This window comes from Alternaria arbusti (assembly GCF_024043155.1).
Source record: "Alternaria arbusti strain BMP 1465 chromosome Unknown scaffold_1, whole genome shotgun sequence".
Lineage (NCBI taxonomy): Eukaryota > Fungi > Ascomycota > Dothideomycetes > Pleosporales > Pleosporaceae > Alternaria > Alternaria arbusti.
Window position 1 is genome coordinate 2,947,361 of NW_026249941.1, and position 14,341 is coordinate 2,961,701.

General features: G+C 52.7%; 5 protein-coding genes across 5 annotated transcripts; 4 read left to right on the plus strand and 1 right to left on the minus strand.

Annotated features, from left to right (window-relative positions):
* Positions 1-207: 207 nt before the first annotated feature.
* On the plus strand, positions 208-1,338 carry J4E86_001073 (uncharacterized protein; the record flags this gene model as incomplete). The annotated part of the gene is made up of 2 exons (XM_051441645.1): positions 208-270; positions 319-1,338. The coding sequence occupies 2 exons, from the start codon at positions 208-210 to the stop codon at positions 1,336-1,338; spliced, it is 1,083 nt and encodes a 360-aa protein (XP_051307816.1).
* A 4,201-nt stretch (positions 1,339-5,539) lies between these two features.
* On the plus strand, positions 5,540-6,339 carry J4E86_001074 (uncharacterized protein; the record flags this gene model as incomplete). Its single annotated transcript, XM_051441646.1, has 2 exons — positions 5,540-5,915; positions 5,963-6,339. 2 exons carry the CDS (start codon positions 5,540-5,542, stop codon positions 6,337-6,339), a joined length of 753 nt encoding a protein of 250 aa, XP_051307817.1.
* A 765-nt stretch (positions 6,340-7,104) lies between these two features.
* Positions 7,105-7,905, plus strand: J4E86_001075 (uncharacterized protein; the record flags this gene model as incomplete). The annotated part of the gene is made up of 2 exons (XM_051441647.1): positions 7,105-7,443; positions 7,498-7,905. 2 exons carry the CDS (start codon positions 7,105-7,107, stop codon positions 7,903-7,905), a joined length of 747 nt encoding a protein of 248 aa, XP_051307818.1.
* A 401-nt stretch (positions 7,906-8,306) lies between these two features.
* On the minus strand, positions 8,307-9,893 carry J4E86_001076 (uncharacterized protein; the record flags this gene model as incomplete). The annotated part of the gene is made up of 1 exon (XM_051441648.1): positions 8,307-9,893. One exon carries the CDS (start codon positions 9,891-9,893, stop codon positions 8,307-8,309), a length of 1,587 nt encoding a protein of 528 aa, XP_051307819.1.
* A 559-nt stretch (positions 9,894-10,452) lies between these two features.
* On the plus strand, positions 10,453-13,883 carry J4E86_001077 (uncharacterized protein; the record flags this gene model as incomplete). Its single annotated transcript, XM_051441649.1, has 7 exons — positions 10,453-10,623; positions 10,671-10,771; positions 10,822-10,959; positions 11,005-12,044; positions 12,092-12,564; positions 12,614-13,587; positions 13,643-13,883. The coding sequence occupies 7 exons, from the start codon at positions 10,453-10,455 to the stop codon at positions 13,881-13,883; spliced, it is 3,138 nt and encodes a 1,045-aa protein (XP_051307820.1).
* Positions 13,884-14,341: the final 458 nt, after the last annotated feature.

Here is a 14,341-nt window from a genome sequence, read left to right on the forward strand (position 1 = left end):
GTGGGGTGAAGAAGGAGAGGTGTGAGAGGTGAGCGGGCGAGTTCGAAGAATTAGCGCCGCAGGCCACAAGGCACCCGAAGGAGCGGGAGCTATGAACGTAGTACCGTACTGCCGCTAGCCCAGCCTGCTAGCGGACCCTCTCTCAGTCCCGCGCCGAACTCATCACTGACACACGGCCGTACCTTTGCCTAGCACCTGCATGCCATCATGGCCACCGCCGTAAACTCCACTCAGCACCTGGACATGCTCCAGAGCATGCTCAATGCTGTGGTATGTCCGGTCACGTGTCTGCTTCTGCGATCGCGCTAACATTCACAGTTCCTCCATTCTGGGCGCTTTCTCAAAGAGGAGCAGGCGGGCGGCGGCACCGGGCGCATGAGGCAGCAGCTGCAAAAGGTCGTGCCGTCTGCTACTGAGCGCTTTCACGATGCGCTCGACGAGCTCGAGAACGAGGTCCGCCTGGCGCAGACCGTTCTGCGCCGCGACATGGCGCTGCTGAAGCAGGACCGAAAGAAGAAGGAGGCCGCAGCGAAGCAGCACGAGGTCGAGAAGGCGCGACTGGCAGCGGAGGCGAAGAATGTCCCGGTTCCAGTTGAGGAAGAGCCTGTGAAGGTGGAAAAGGTTGCGACACCAGCAGCGCCCGAGCCACCCGTGTCGCAACCAGAACAGGCGCCCGAGGCAGCGAGCGCAAAGGAGCCCGAGGCAGAAGAACCCCCGAAGAAAGAAGACGAAGCGAAAGACGCGAAAGCACCACCGCCGCCGCCCATCGAGACCGACGTTGAGCCTCCGAAAGACCCCCTCTTCGACGGCACGCCCACCACCGGCAACGCGCAAGAGTCCGAGTTCGACTTCGATGCCATGTTCGGCGACGCGATGGACACATCGGGCGACAATCCGCACCATGACATGATGGATACCTCCGGCGACATGGACTTTAACCTCGATGACGGCAACGACGGACCCTCGCTACTACGCGGTCTCGAGGACTTCGCCAAGGACAGCGATGACGACGCGAACCAAGCCTCGGCCATGGACATTGACTTCACCATGTCAGATCTGCCAGGCTTGGACATGAATACCGATGCGACCGCAAATACAAGCGACAATGCGACGGCCGCAAAGCCAGCGGAACCCGAGCCTGAGCCTGCAAAGGCCGAGGAACCCAAACCCGCCGAACAGCCGCCGGTCGAGGAGAAGAAGGAAGAGCCGATCACTACTACCAACGACGAGATGATGGACACCATGACCACCGACAACCTCGAGGACCTCTTCAACATGGACGAGTACGAGAACCCCGAACAGTCGCAATTCGACGACGCCTTTTTCAATTTCGAGTAATAATCGGTCTTGCATATATGGCGTTGGTTTACAGAATTGCAGCACTGGACAGCGCTTTTGTTACAATATGGGGATTTGGGTTGGGCTACGGCATTGACACTACGGCGTACTGGAAGCATTTTGATACCCCAGCATATACCAGGAGGTAATTGTGAGACGTTTGAATAGAAGTTTATATATTACAGCCATTACTACGACACGCCTCCCATCTGATCTCTAGCTTATCGTGGATACCTCTGGCGTTTCTCTATTCGCGGTTGATATTTGAGCAGGTCGTCTTGCTTTGGAATAGGCTTCCGAGTTCGGTAATCGAGAGAGGCGTCACCCTTCTTGTGTTCTCCGTCCCAAACTGCCCACTTACGGAGATTTCCGCATTGCTCGAAGACGGACCAATATGACACGTTATTCTCCAGGAACTCCTTCATTCCATGGCCGCGTGGGTCGTCTTGTGGTCTAATATTTCCCTCATCAGGTTCCACCTGTGGCGTGATGCCACCCAAGATAACCTTGGAAGTATACGTGGTGGCTTACGGCCTAGAACTCTTTTTCGACCCTAAGGTAGTCGCAGCCGCAACTTCGACCAAGAGTCTCGATAGTAGTGTTCTCGATGTTCATCGTGGGTTCTTCGGTTGCCTGACCGAGTGACGCACCATCTTCAGCAAACCTTTCAGCTCCAACACTTTCGGTCAATAGTACAATTTGTTGCACTCAGTAAGGACCTCCACTTTCTCCTGAAACTCTGGCTCAGCCATCGTTTTACGACCGTCTGCTTCAGTATATGACCCTGTCTCTCGCATATCCTCCCTTGGAGCACATCCTCTTAAGATCTCGGATGTTTCTCAAAGTGTCTTTGACCCTTTGAAGTACCCTCACCAGGTTGTTCCAAGGTTCTCCACTCGAGATCTGGTTTGCTGAACTGCTTCTGCAAACCCAAAGCGTGCCTCAGGGTCTTCCAGATCAAGGTGGTCCCAAAGATGGTACTTGTGGAAGATCCGGAAGGGTCTCGTACTGCTTTTTCCAGTGGTATAGATTGTCGCCTTCCTCTTTGGTGGGTTGGATACATATATTCGCTTTTATTGCTTCATTCGCCGCGTCAAAGTGTAGACTAACGTCTTTATAGTTGGATAGGCAGTCTTGAGCAAGTGTTATGATCTCTACGCTTCCGGTTTCTTTCCTTTCTTCGATCGCTTGACTGGGCTTTGAAGTGTGAATCTTGGGGCTCCGGACATTTTGATGCCATGTTGGATACCCAGTCCAGATCTGGCTACGTGACGGTCATAGTCTTTGAGGCCCTACATATAAGATGCAATATGGTGGGCGGGGAACTTAGTTCTCGCTGCCGATTTAGCTTATTGAGAGATTTGTTAAAGGAAAAGTGCTCAACGTTTGTTGCTTTGGATCTTTTATAGTCAGGTACAGTCACTGTTTGATACGACTCATACAACGAGTGACTAATGAGTTGCGTGTTATAGCACTATATCCAGCTAGTCATGATCGGGCATCAAATAGTCGCCTGCAACTCTGGTGTCATATTGCATTCCATGAGCTACGACTGGGAGTAGAGCTCAATGAACCAATGAGAAGCAGTCTCTTCTAACATCGAAAGCCTTGGACGCGTTGCAATATGCAGCTAGAGTTGCACCCAATAGCTCCGGTCTCGTGCAATGCACATGTACTCACTTTGGCGTACCTTTCAAGATTCCGCTGTGACGAACTACTCACCCTCGATATCGAACACCCAATCCCTTACGCAATCTTCGACTCCTTACCTCGCGTCTCCCAAGCACTGACACCTTTCCACCAGTTCTGCTCCGCATCTCACCCACCCGAAGGTAGCCGAGATGTCTACACTACCAACGGCATAGCAAGATATCATTTGGATCCACGATCGTATCCGTAAATATCAATCACTATCTACTCCAACTTCAGCACAACCTTCCCCACACTCTTGCCCCCCTCAATACACCCATGTGCCTCTCTCACTCCTTGCTCCCTAAACCCCAAATTCCGCCTACAATGACACCTCACGACCTCAAGGAGGATGCGTAGCTCGCCTCATGCCACGAGGCGCATGCACCACGAGAACCACGAAGCCACTGGCCTACGTAAGACCAGAATACCTTGTAGCACGCGAAACAGTATAACTTGCCTGCTCGCACTCTCCAAATCTTCTTTCTTTATCTCCATCCCTCACTCACAACCTTGGAACTGCTATATCATTCACCATGAAGAGCACTATCATAAGCTTTCTTCTAGTGGGACTACACGCCCGCATTGGTAGTGGTATGCCTCAACACTTCATGGCAGGCGCCGACAAACGTCTCTCGCTCCGCCCACAGCAACAGCTCAGCGTCACGATTAATGTCGCGTACTCCCCATTCCATGATTTATCGGCGGGACATTGTGTCACAGAAGACTTTGGCTGTGAACAAGGCTATTGCTGGAGGAAAGTCAGTTTTATCTTCCCATCTCTAAGGGAGAAACTATATCGTCGCGATGCTGATACATGTGTTAGTGTACGTGTGCTGGAGATTGGTGCTGGGGAAGAGATTCTAATGGTAACTCTGCCTTATGTAAAACTGCTGCTGATTGCCCCATGGTTGCAGTTGCGTGCCCGGTGAATGGGTGCCCTGACGGCTGCGCTGATAAGTGATGAGCTGCGCAGCTTATACAATCTTGATCTATGACTGAGCCTCTTGCCTGCTGTTTGGCTGGTTCTTCTTTTTGGCTCACAAGATGGCAAGTGGCTCATCAACCAGTTTTAATTAAGAAGTTCTATGATCAATGCAATGTGTCTTGTTATTTCGTATCCACCATCTCGATCTTGTCCTTAAATGCACATTGTAAAGTGTTCGCAATAGGTTCACACTAACTCCAGGAACGGAAACTAATGATTTACCACAACCCAGTCAGGAAGCCACTACAGTCACCTGAAGCTATTTGTGTCGCTCTTGTTCGGCGATCAACAGTCGGTGTTGTTCGGGTGACACAGGTCGTCCCTTTACAAGGGCGGTAAGCTCATGCATGTACGACACAGCCACGGTTGAACAGATCGGACATCACCCGGGCAATCCATTGATATGTCCGCTTTGCCACGCACAACGGCAGCCATGAGATCGTGAACTCGAGTACGGCAGCGAATATGTCTGTTGGTCTCATTGCATTGGGCGTTTCCAACATCTACCTTTACGTAAGTAGAAGGAAGCCGGCCCAGATGTTACAGTGAGTATGTATTCAATCGTTCTACTGTGATTTCAATTCGAGGACTCAAGCCTTGGTATACTGTGGTGTTTTGAGACAACGCAGTATCGATATGGTACTGCTTTCCAAGATACCACCACCACGACAACGTTTTTCCGGAAACATTCTCAGCAGTGGTATATGAACACTCTGCAGGCCAGTACAGTACTCATCACGAAGACTTTGATCAGTACAATTAGTCATCTCAAGCCACCCATCACCAACATGAAGATCATCCTTGCACTCGTTGCCACAGCCATGTATGCCCAACTCGCAGCATGTGCACCCCGAGCCATTATCGAAGACCGATCCATGATCGAAGAGAAAGCCCCAGGCAGAATCTCTAATAGCCATCGCCCCCGAGACATCAGCATCACGATCACGCAAGATCTCTTCGAAGACTCCAGCGTCAAGACCTGTGCAGACACGGACTATGGATGTAGCCAGCATTCTTGCTGGTTCAAGGTACATCTGAACCTCGTGCATCTTACTGTTGTTAGTGCGATGCTAACAACCCTCGTAGTGCACTCCAGGAGGAGACTGGTGCTGGGCTACATATGACCCCAGCGGCTACAATTATGTTGAATGTAATACCGACCAATACTGTAAAGGATTCAAATACTGCTACAAGGACCAATGTTATGGGTGTACTAAGTAGTTGGCGAATTGAGAGGATCATTGGCATTCAACATGCCCGTGAGATGACGAGGTCCAGAGAAGTAAAACTGAAGATGAAGATGGTATTGGATTGAGCTAGAGAAATCAAAATGTTTTCAGTGATACAATGAGGTAGTTGTACCCCTAGAATGCGTGTTCGTGTACGACTGAAGCTATACTGTGAACTGACCCAACCTGGTTAGCGTAGCCAACGAAGCAGGCGCGATGCTCAGCTTTAACTCCGAAGTGGCAAGCACATCTGACATGACAGCAGGAAAACCACAACAACACGTCTTTACCAACAATGACCACTGCAGACCAAGCTTGCGGACCGGTATATACCAAGCACTTCATTCCTCTCGAGTCAAATCCAGACGTCTTCACCGAGCTTGCGCATAAGCTCGGTTTATCCACCTCATTAGTCTTTGAGGATGTGCTTTCTTTGGACGACCCAGAACTGCTTGGCTTTCTTCCGCGTCCCGCCTTTGCGTTGATACTGGTGTTTCCGACGACGGACGACTATGAAAAGCGAGTTCAAGACGAGGACGCTAAGCTTGAGGAGTTTCGAACCTCTGGAGGTGCTGGTGACGTGATCTTCTTCAAGCAGACCATCAATAATGCATGCGGTCTTCATGCGATACTGCATGCTGTCTGTAATGGCGAGGCGCGACGGAGGATCGGTGTGATAGCCATGTCCCTAATTAACAACCGTACTGATGCCGGTCAGACAGCGACTCGATCATCGCCCAATTACTTGATGCTAGTCTGACGCCTGATTCAGAGGAGCTGGCGAAGGCATTGGAAAAGAACGACGGGCTCGAACGGACATATGCTGGAGTAGCAAGCATGGGAGATACTGAAGCGCCCCTCAACGCGGAAGACGAGGTGGACTATCATTACGTCGCCTTTGTCAAATCAGCCCAAGACAGCCATCTATACCAACTTGACGGCGACCGTAAGCGGCCGATAGACCTCGGGGCGCTCACAGCAGGTGAAGACGTTCTTTCCGAGAAATGCCTTGGCGTCATTCGCGGTATGATGGCAAGCGAAGACGAGAACCCCAACTTCAGCCTGATGGCTCTGGTAGAGCAAGCAGATATGTAGGTAGCCAAGGAGTCACACTCTTCGTAGGATTTCTCCGAAGAGCGAGGAAGTGTGAACTATGAAGGACCTTTTTATTTGTTCTTGCAACGGACTTCGTCAGACGAAGAATGCACGTACTGAAGTACAGCCGCATACACCACAGCTGAGCAAGACGCAAAGCTGTGGGATGCTCCCCCGAAAGGGACTCGTAAAAGTGTCGGAGACTCAAGTGGCTGGTGTGCGGGTTGCGTCCTATAATGGAGGGAGGTATTTAGAATGACACTCCGACATGGTTTCGTCCTCACATTAGAGGCTGACGATGTCTGTCATTGTGATGTTGTAGGTGAAAGTGGGTGAGTGGAAAGAAAAGTTGAGATGTTCGCCGCATGGACCACCGCGCTAGGCTAGCTCTCGAGGAACCGCGAGCCCTGAGCTTCACTTCGACCGACCGCGAGCGCGACCACGCCTTCCCCACTTGCCTCTTACCAATCGCAAACATGACGAAGAAACGCAGAAGATATCCGGATTTGAACCAGAAGCTCGAGGTACGATATGCGCACCCAAACCGCATACAGCGCCCATACTGACGTCTGCAGCGACCATGGTGTTACTACTGCGAGCGCGACTTCGACGACCTGAAGATTCTCATCTCTCACCAAAAGGCCAAACATTTCAAATGCGACCGCTGTGGAAGACGGTTAAATACTGCCGGAGGTACGCACCGCTTGAATCAACTCCGCGCACTGCAGAAGCAATACTAACAGCTTCTTAGGTCTCTCCGTGCATATGAACCAGGTCCACAAGGAGACGCTCACTCACGTTGAAAATGCCAATCCCGGCCGTCAAGGTCTCGAGCTGGAGATCTTCGGTATGGAAGGTGTCCCCGCCGAGATAATAGACCAGCACAACCAGCAAGTCACACAAGCACATTTCGCCGAGGAGCAAGAGCGCGCACGAATTACCGGTAATCCCATGCGTGGAGCGTACGTCAATGGCCAAGCTGCACCGAACAAGAGGCCGAAGATCAACGAGAGTCTGGAGGAGATTGAGAAGAGGGCGGCCCAGTTCAGAGAAGATCGAAAGAACGGCGTTCTACCCGCGCCTGTGGAGCCAGTACAGACTGCTGTATGTATTCGAGATTCTGGACAGAGACAGGATATGGGACTAATACATCTACAGACACCACCAGTTGCGCAAACACCGTACGGCGTACCACCCCCTGGCGCTCCCGTGGCCTTCCCACCCGGCGCGCCCGCATACCCTCCTCAAGGCGTCCCGCAACCTTTCTCGCCCGCCAACGGTGGCATGCCTCCACGGCCTGGCAGTATACCCGGTCAACCTGGCGCGTTACCTCCTCGACCTGGTTTCGGCGCTCCACTACCTGGTGCATACCCGTCTGGTCAGAACGGCGACATATCCAACTCTGTCGACGATTTGATCAACGAAGTGACCAAAGAAGCCGCGCCAAAAGAAGAGAAGAAGAGCAAAAAGGACAAGAACCAGCGCCTCATCTTTTTCGCCGAGACAACGAGTCCCGAGGAGAAGATGGCAGCGCTGCCGAGGTTTGCGGATTTCATGCGGACGTGATGAGACAATGGGCGGGTTGCTGTGTATAACGAGAGAAGGCCAGGTTGCGACTATGCACGTTGGCATTTACGCTAAAGGGCGTAAGGCCAGCGCAAAGGCAAGAGCCGACAGATGCTACACGAGGCAGGGCGGACCGCATCAATCAAGGTGTTGCGGCGCGAAAGAGACTCTGGCTTTGCATGTGATATCCATCTATGATCGATCACTCACCAAATATCAAGATCACAACGTCAGAGTCCAATAACAGACTGGTCTCACGATAGCTCAATGACACTTGATAGCATAGCACAATGGAACGAACCAAGCTTGAGAAATCAGGGTATCTTGCAATTCAACGCATCCAGTAATTATACAACAGTCGTGTAGTAGCCCCAACCTAACCAAACCAACCCTCCCAAGTCTTATCGTCGGTCGTAAAAGCCCGATTGATCACCCTCCTCTTCCTCTTCACTTTCTCCAGTGTACTCCTCACTCTGCTCATCATCGCTGCTTCGATCTTCGCTCGCACGCGCCCACTCTGAACTCTCCGTGAACAAGGATTCTCCGAGATCCAGACCGCGCGTGTGAGTCGTGCCCATAATACCCTCCTCATCTTCTTGCGTTTTATCCGCGGCGTCTTCCATCTCCGGCATGGGATCGACCTCCCTCAGCAGCGCCTTCTCATCCAGCTCATCGCCAGCAGTGGCGAAACCAACAGACTTGGCTGTGCTGGGTCGTTCATGCACTTCGGTATGCTCAACGCGACGGGGCTGTTCTTCAATGACATCGCCGTTCCAGGGCCGGCATTCCTTGACGGTCTCGCCGCAGCGGAGGCACATCCAGCCTTCGCCTTCTTCGTTTGCGATGCGTTGTGCGATGCAGGCGAAGCAGTATATGCAGCCGCATGGAATAGTTTCGTAGGGGTTGGTGATGTCGGTTGTTGCAGAGCCGACGACGCCGCCGCCGCCAGCCGAGGAAGTGAGGATGTCGGCTTCGGTGGTGGTTGTGGGGTTTTGGTCGCGGTAGCAGATTGCGCAGGTGCGTTCAGGGAGGAAACCGAGTTCGCCGGCTGCTTTGCTCTCCTCGTCGTCTTCGTCGCTGGCGGGTTTCGAGCGGCCGAGGAGGGAGAGGACGGTCGTGCGTAGCTTCTTGAATGTGCGGCTTAGGATGCGGCGCCAGCGCGAGATGCCGACGAGGGGGAGGAGGAAGAGGAGGAACTCGGTGAAGGCGTGCCAGACGAGTTGGCGGTTGAGGTACTCGAAACTGACTTCGCGTGATGTGGAGTGCGAGGTTGGTGTCAGGCGGAGACGGAGGAGGCGATCGGTTATCGTTCTATACCGGCCGTCGACGAGGAAGACGAGGAAGCTGGCAAGGCCGAGGACGTCGTGTGCGTTTCCGGCCAGTTCGCTCAATCGTCCCAGGACTTTCAATCGCGCACTCTCGGGCCGGGTGTAGTCTTCTGAAGCGGATAAAAGGTACTCTTCCCATTTCGTCCACGCATACCGTCCGCCCACTGTGACAGCGCCGTATGCAATCTTCTGCCATGGCTTGGGTGGTGGGCGATTCGGCGCACTACTCCGCGCATCCGTATACCGCAGCCCCTGTAGATGCGCGCCATAACTCGCGTTCTGGTCCCAAATGCTCAGTTTCCACAGCACAGCCCTCAATGCCAGCAATATCTCGGCTGAGTAGTGATCTGTGATATGGCTTCCGAAGTACTTCAAGCCCTCGCCGACTTGGCCCTTCATCAGGGTAAGGAGTTCCTCATCGAGGAGTTCGGCATCGACTTGGCCGACGCGGAACTCTGGTCGTGTTCCCGAGCGCCCTTTTATCGCGTCCCAGACGCTGAATCCGGTCGAGGAGACGCTGCTGAAGGGGAAGGGCAGGCGCGAGAGGGCGCGTTGTGCGGTTGATGGCGGCGGCTCATGGTGATTGCGCTGTTGAAGGGCGCGTTGAGCGCGGCGGGCTGCTATGCGTTGCTGGGCGGCGGCGAAGTCTGCGGAGGGCATTTGGGAGCATTGGGAGGGTTGATGTTACGGGCGTGGTTGGCGATGGCGCGAGATGTGGCTGCAACGTGACAGCGTGATGGGGAGACGAGGCTCGAGTTGCGACGGACCGAGGTTGGCTGGGGAAGGCGTGGGAGTAGCCGATGCGCGCGACGCCTTCTCCAGACACGCCGGGGCCATGTTCAGACACGCCCATAACAGTGCTTCTGTGGAGAGACCATACTCAAGTACACGCTAGACAGATGACACACACTTGATCATCTTATGCAGTATATGTCAACTGCCAACAAGGTGCCCCAGAATCACTGTCTCGTGTCTCGGAGGTCCGAGCTGTCAGGCGGGGAGCTTCTCGAATTTGTTTCCAAACACCAAGATAGACTTCCCAAACAAGACTTGCCGCATCCTGATCGCAGCCTGGGTGAGCAGGCTCCATAAGACTATACATTCAGCCTGAGCCGTGAGCCACTTCCGCCCAACTACTTGCCTGTTCCTGCCATATCCAAAAGTTCACCTACTTGCGGCTGCCCCACTACCGCGATAGTTGACCGTCAACACTCACAGCATGAATACAGAGTTCAGCATTGAAGCGCCGGCGGAGGCGAATCCTCTGACTGAGAGCATCTTGTTCCACGTCCTGCGATCAGCGTCCTCAGCAGATCAAACCCAAGTCCAGACCGGCACCAAGCAACTCCAGCAATGGGAAAAGGCCGCGGGTTTCTATCCTCTGCTGCAGGTATGCATATCTTAGCCTACTGAATTACACCGGACTGACACTAGTAGACGGTATTCCTTAACCAATCTCTCCCCCTCGAAGTGCGCTACCTCGCCATCATCCAGCTCAAGAACGGCATCGACAAGTACTGGCGCAAGACTGCCACCAAGTACGCCTCCACATAAAGCCGCAGAGATGCATAGGCTTACGTGACTGCAGTGCTGTAAGCAAAGAAGACAAGGCTACCATACGGGCCCGTCTACTCGAAAGCGCCATCAACGAAGCCGACCATCGCCTGGCCCTACAGAATGCTCTCGTCGTCGCTAAGATCGTCCGTTTCGAGTTCCCAAATGACTGGTCAGTCCAACCCGACATAGACTTCCCTACTCTAACACTTTCTAGGCCAGATCTATTCCAACAACTACTCCACATCCTTCGCACCTCGACCGATCCGAACGCCTACCGCTTACAACTCCCTCGCGCCCTTCTCGTCTTGCTATACATCGTCAAGGAACTGTCAACTGGAAGACTTCTACGAACACGGCAGAGCTTACAGACTGTCGCGCCGGAGGTCTTCAACGTACTCGGTACCATCTATGTGAACAAGGTCCAAACATGGCAAGCCTTCTTTCGCGATGGCGGAGACGACGAAGGCGGTGCGCTTGAGAGCATCGACAACAGTCTGCTTGCTATCAAGACTATGCGGAGACTTATAATCGCCGGCTACGAGTTCCCAGGCAGAGATAAGGATGTGCAAGAATTCTGGACACTGACCCGTACTCATCTCGGAGAGTTCCTGCAATACGTGATACCGGAGAACTCACCGCTTGCAGGCGAAGTTCAAAAGAAGATAGGCAGGCACTTGATGCAGCTCTCAAAATTGCACCTCAACATGGCCACGACTCACCCAGCAGATTTCGTCCTTTTACCCAACTCGATAGAGCTTGCGCGCGACTACTGGAGCCTCATCTCACGACTAGGGGATCAATGGGGCTCAAAGTCTATTGAGGGCGCCAAAGTCGGTACTGATGGCGATGCCGAAGATGAAGCACCCATCCTCGAGCGTCTGGGTCTCAAAGGCTTGCTACTGATTCGTGCATGCGTGAAGATGGTCTTCTTCCCTACTCAGACTTTCCGCTTCAAGCACCAGCAGGAAAAGGATGAGAAAAATGCGGCCACGCACAAGGTCAAGACAGACCTACTCACTGACGACCTCGTTCGTGAAATGATCTCAGCACTTGTACAGCGCTTCTTCGTCTTCCGGCCCAGCGACCTTCGTATGTGGGAGGAAGAGCCCGACGAGTGGGAGAAGATGGAAGAGGGAGCAGAGGACTGGGAATTTGCGATCCGACCCTGTGCCGAGAAGCTGTTCCTAGACCTCGCAAAGAATTTCAAAAATTTGATCATTCAGCCTCTGCTCCAAGTCTTCTACACAGTCGCGAGTGAGTACTCACTTTAGGAGAAGATGACCCTCGCTAATGTTTCATAGCACCGGAAAACGAAGACATCCTCTTCAAGGATTCTGTTTACACCGCCGTTGGACTGGCAGCTGATATTCTGCACGATCAACTTGATTTCGACACCTTCCTTGAAAAGACGTTGGTTGTCGAGGCAGCGAAGCAGACACCGGGCTTCAACATCATTCGTCGCCGCATCGCCATTATCATCTCCCAGTGGATAACTATTAAGATGGCCAAGGAGAAGAAGCCTATCGTTTACCAGATCTTCCAACATCTTCTTGATAGGAGCGATCCCATGAACGATCAAGTGGTGCGAATAACTGCGGGAAGGAAATTCCATGCCGTCGCCGACGAGTGGGAGTTTCAGGCAGATGCATTCCTGCCGTACTCGCAGCTTATGCTCGATAGGTTGATGGCGCTGGTCCAAGAGGTGGAACTTCCAGAAACGAAGATGGCACTGCTAAACACCATTAGTCTTGTTGTATACAGGTTAGAGCATCACGTAAGTCAGAGACGGGAGCACTCGAAGTATCTGGACTGACAGGATGCAGATCACACCGTACGCCAACAGCATCATCGCACTCCTCCCACCGCTGTGGGAGCAGTCTGGCGAAGAGCATCTCATGAAGCAAGCCATTCTCACACTTTTGGCTCGTCTAACGAACGCTATGAAAGCCGAGTCACGTTCGTTCCACGTCTCCTTCTTACCCATCATCCAGAGTGCCATCGAGCCTGGTTCAGAAACCCAAGTCTACCTCCTTGAAGATGCACTCGATCTATGGGCATCTATCATCGCACAAACACCATCAGCACCAGAGCCTACACCTCCTGAGTTGCTCAACTTGCTCCAATACCTGCTACCTCTGTTCTCCATGGATAACGAGACCCTACGAAAAGCCATCGAGATTACAGAAGCCTATTTGCTCCTTGCGCCCTCCGCCGTCCTCGCAGACTCTTTCCGCCCCGCAATCCTCCAAGCCCTCGCCGAGCTTCTGGGCAACTTGAAGCCCGAAGCCAACGGCATAATGACACATCTCGTTACATGCATTATTCGAGGTGCGGAAGGTGTAGGTGGTGAGAACGCTGTCAAGGTTTTGACTAGTGATTTGATCTCTTCCGGATTTCTAGCAAAGGTTTTGGAGGGTCTTCACGGCGCATGGACACACCACCAGTCCCACGGCCCTTACCGCGAACTTCCTTCCCGCGCCGTGGATGGTGTCGTGGAAACTGATTACTTCACCGTGCTAGCACGTATCGGCATGGCTTCACCTTCTGTACTCCTCGAAGCCCTGTCCGCATTATCAAGTGAAGGCCTAGAGAAGACTTTAGACTGGTTGTTGGAAGAGTGGTTCGGCCATATCGAGAACATCGGCGATGCGCCAAATAAGAAGCTCATGTGTCTCGTTCTGACACGTTTCCTAGAAGGAGCGCAGCCTTGGATGTTGGGCAGGCTGCAATCGTTGATAGGGATCTGGACGGATGTACTCGGGGAATTGCTGGATGGCATGGATGACCGAAGTCAAGAGTGCGTACACCCTTCCGTTCACTGTTTTCGTACCCATACTGATGTCTCGTTCTAGTTCTCTCTTCTGGCCTCCAGAACCTTACCATCCTACCGAACCAGAGGCACCGGAGGATATCCGCAAACGCGAACTCATCTACACTGATCCTGTGCATCAGATCAATCTCGTTGCGTTCGTTAGGGAACATCTTCAACAGGTCATCCAACAAGTGGGTGGAGAACAAGCCTTCCAGGAAGAGTGGCTGAGCCGCGTGGATAAAGAGGTTCTCAAAGGGTTTGGGGAGTTGGGGATTATGTGAGGTAGGGGAATGGCTGTAGAGGATGGACAGGTCAAGAGGACACAAGATGAGCCTAGTCAAGGTTTTGAATATCTTTTCCAAAGAAAGGAGTGCAACAGTGACGAGCTAGTCGTGAGCAAAGATGGAGAGAATGGACGGTGAAACTAGTAGCTTTGCAAAGCCGTTTCCAAACTAGCATCTAACCCAGCATAAGTCTAGCTTTCTACTGCAAAACTGCTTTCCAATCTGACATATCCCACGCCATCTACCGATTCCGCAACAATCCAACACCATCTGCCCGCTTTCCTTATACCGAATCCAACCATTTCTCTCGTTCCACAACAGTGCCCTCAGCATACAACTCTCTCCATCACCAATGCTCCGCTTCAAAGAAGAGCTCCAGCCCCATCAACCAACAGCATGCCTCTCCTCCAGTCAGACAACACACTTCCATGTGCACGTACAGTTCCACGACACTG